General features: G+C 40.9%; 1 protein-coding gene across 2 annotated transcripts in view; it reads right to left on the bottom strand.

Moving 5' to 3' along the window:
* The window catches only part of LOC111960661 (gasdermin-E-like), a 22267-nt gene that overhangs the window by 8293 nt on the left and 11251 nt on the right, over positions 1-2723 (bottom strand). For both annotated transcript variants that reach the window (XM_023982786.2, XM_023982787.2), the window contains exon 5: positions 2274-2394. In XM_023982786.2, coding sequence (XP_023838554.2) covers positions 2274-2394 — 121 coding nt within the window. The remainder of the gene's footprint in view (positions 1-2273; positions 2395-2723) is intronic.

Raw genomic sequence — 2723 nt, 5'->3', positions numbered from 1 at the left:
TACCATAATCTAACCCTGTCTTTGTTCACTGGTTACAGTACTCATTGGTCTAATAACCATGTTCTCTTGGGCTTATAGAGGTGTGCCTCTCTGGAAAGGTGGTTGGAACACCTGGCACTTTTAGATCATCAAATGTCCGCGGTCGTGTCGCTCCAAAAGGAAAGCATTCTCATCAAGGTATTGACACCACTGGACGGACAGAGCAGCTATGTTTCTCCTTCCTCTTTTCCTTCCAGTTGGAGTATAAATGATCTGGTGATTTGATTGATTTGTGGTAATGTTTTTGTATCCTGTAAGTTAGTGATGCTGTAGTGAATGGACTACGGGAATGTTGTGTTATTTGGGTGAAGCAGAAGCCCTGAATGCCCATCCTTAGTTACAATTGCAGCAACTTTGTTGTAACTTGTTAAGGTAAATTCATAGAAACTAACATACTTTGAAAAAGTGGGCAGTGTGAGTCCTCTGATTCTCTCAATCTGAATACAACTTTGTGTTGTTTACCACTGGGCACAGATGTCAGTCAGTCAACGTCTAGTTTTGATTACATTTGATTGGAGTTGTAAACTAACGTAATTCAACAAACACATTCACAATGTCTTTGGATTTAGGTCAAAAGTAGGTTGAAAAAAATACTACATTCTATTACGTTGAATGTTTTTCCACTTTATTCAACATCATCACAATGTACATTTTTTTGTAGTGTTTCAACCAGTATTTATTACAGTCTGTTGCCTTTTGACAGAACTGGAGTTAGACCAATGATGTACTGTAACCAGTGAACACAGCAGGGTTAGATTATGGTTTTAGACCAATGATGTACTGTAACCAGTGAACACAGCAGGGTTAGATTACGTTCTTACACCAATGATCTACTGTAACCAGTGAACTTGAAACTACACTTGTACACTAGAACTTTGGTACTTTGTAAAGTACTTTGTAAAGTTTTTTTCATGATCTGGAGGATGGTGTTATCCTAATTGTGTTATAGTTATAGCCTTTGATTTATCTCCTAGACTAGCAAGGCTGCATGAAATTAAGTGATGCCGGCAATACCTGACCTCCATTCCTCACTAAACCACATCTCTCCACCCTTATCAGTGACTCAATACATTCCAAGCTTAATTGCCTCCCCCATATACATTCCCCCAACAGACTTTATTTTACCAGGCAAGTCAGTTAAGAACAAATTCTTATTTTCAATGACGGCCTAGGAACAGTGGATTGTTCAGGGGCAGAACGACAGATTTTCTCCCTTGTCAGCTCGGGAATTCGATCTCGCAACCTTTCGGTTACTAGTCCAACGCTCTAACCACTAGGCTACGCTGCCGCCCCGTTAATAAGCATTAACTTCTGGTGTAGAAACAGACTATGGCACTCAATATTTCAATAGGATACCTGAGAATTAATAATATTTAGAAAAGTCAGAACCCATCAGAACCCAGACTGACCAGGTGAAAGCTATGATCCCTTATTGATGTTACTTGTTAAATCCACTTCATCAGTGTAGCTGAAGGGGAGGAGACGGGTTAAAGAAGGATTTTTAAGCCTTGAGCCAACTGAGACAAGGATTGTGTGTGTGGCGTTCAGAGGGTGAATGAGCAAGACAAAACGTTGTATGTGCCTTTGAACGGGGTATGGTAGTAGGTGCCAGGCTTTGAACGGGGTATGGTAGTAGGTGCCAGGCTTTGAACGGGGTATGGTAGTAGGTGCCAGGCGCACCAGTTTATGTCAACAACTGCAATGCTGCTAGGTTTTTCCCGCTCAAAGGACATCCAGCCAACTTGACACAACTGTGGGAAGCATTGACGTCAACATGGGCCAGCATCCCTGTGGAATGCTTTGGACACCTTGTAGAGTCCATGTCCTGACGATTTGAGGCTGTTCTGAGGGCAAAGACTCAATATTAGGAAGGTGTTCTTAATGATTTGTACACATCAATAAGGGATAATAGCATCACCTGGATTCACCTGGTCAGTCTGTCATGGAAAGAGTAGGTGTTCTTAATGTTTTGTCCACTCAGTGTATATATTATATATTTTGTTTATGTTTAGCTCACATATTATAATTTCACAGTGTACATTAATGTGTCTGTAATAGAATATAACCAGTTATAACCACAACCAGCCAAACACAGGCTGTGACAGACTGTACAGCGTACTGGATACACACATTAAAGGATAGAGGGGGTAGCTTTGTACTAGTAGATCGATGAAGGTGTACCAACGTGAAAAACAAAGAATGCAAGTATTTTAATGAACCATAAACTCCCTCACCAAAGTGTCCATCGCGTTTGACCTTGATCTCCTCAATGCTGTAGGCAATGACAGTGTTTTTAGGAATCTCCAGGAACACATCTTTGACTCCATGTACCCCTACTTTCCCCTTTACAGACACCTGTAAATAAACCAAAAACTAGTTAATCAGAAACAAACCATTTATGTTTCTACAACAAAAAAACAAGCGATAACAAAATTAACTTTACTTAATTGACTTCCACTTTAAATCTGTGATACGCTATCGTGATTTGGATATCGTCATACCACCATGTCAGCTACCGACACAAGGGTTGGATATCGTCATACCACCATGTCGGCTACAGACACAAGGGTTGGATATCGTCATACCACCATGTCAGCTACAGACACAAGGGCTGGATATCGTCATACCACCATGTCAGCTACAGACACAAGGGTTGGATATCGTCATACCACCATGTCAGCTAC

The sequence above is a fragment of the Salvelinus sp. IW2-2015 genome, linkage group LG4p, assembly GCF_002910315.2.
Source record: "Salvelinus sp. IW2-2015 linkage group LG4p, ASM291031v2, whole genome shotgun sequence".
In the NCBI taxonomy this organism is placed as follows: Eukaryota; Metazoa; Chordata; class Actinopteri; order Salmoniformes; family Salmonidae; genus Salvelinus; species Salvelinus sp. IW2-2015.
This window is presented reverse-complemented; position numbering and strand designations above follow the sequence as displayed.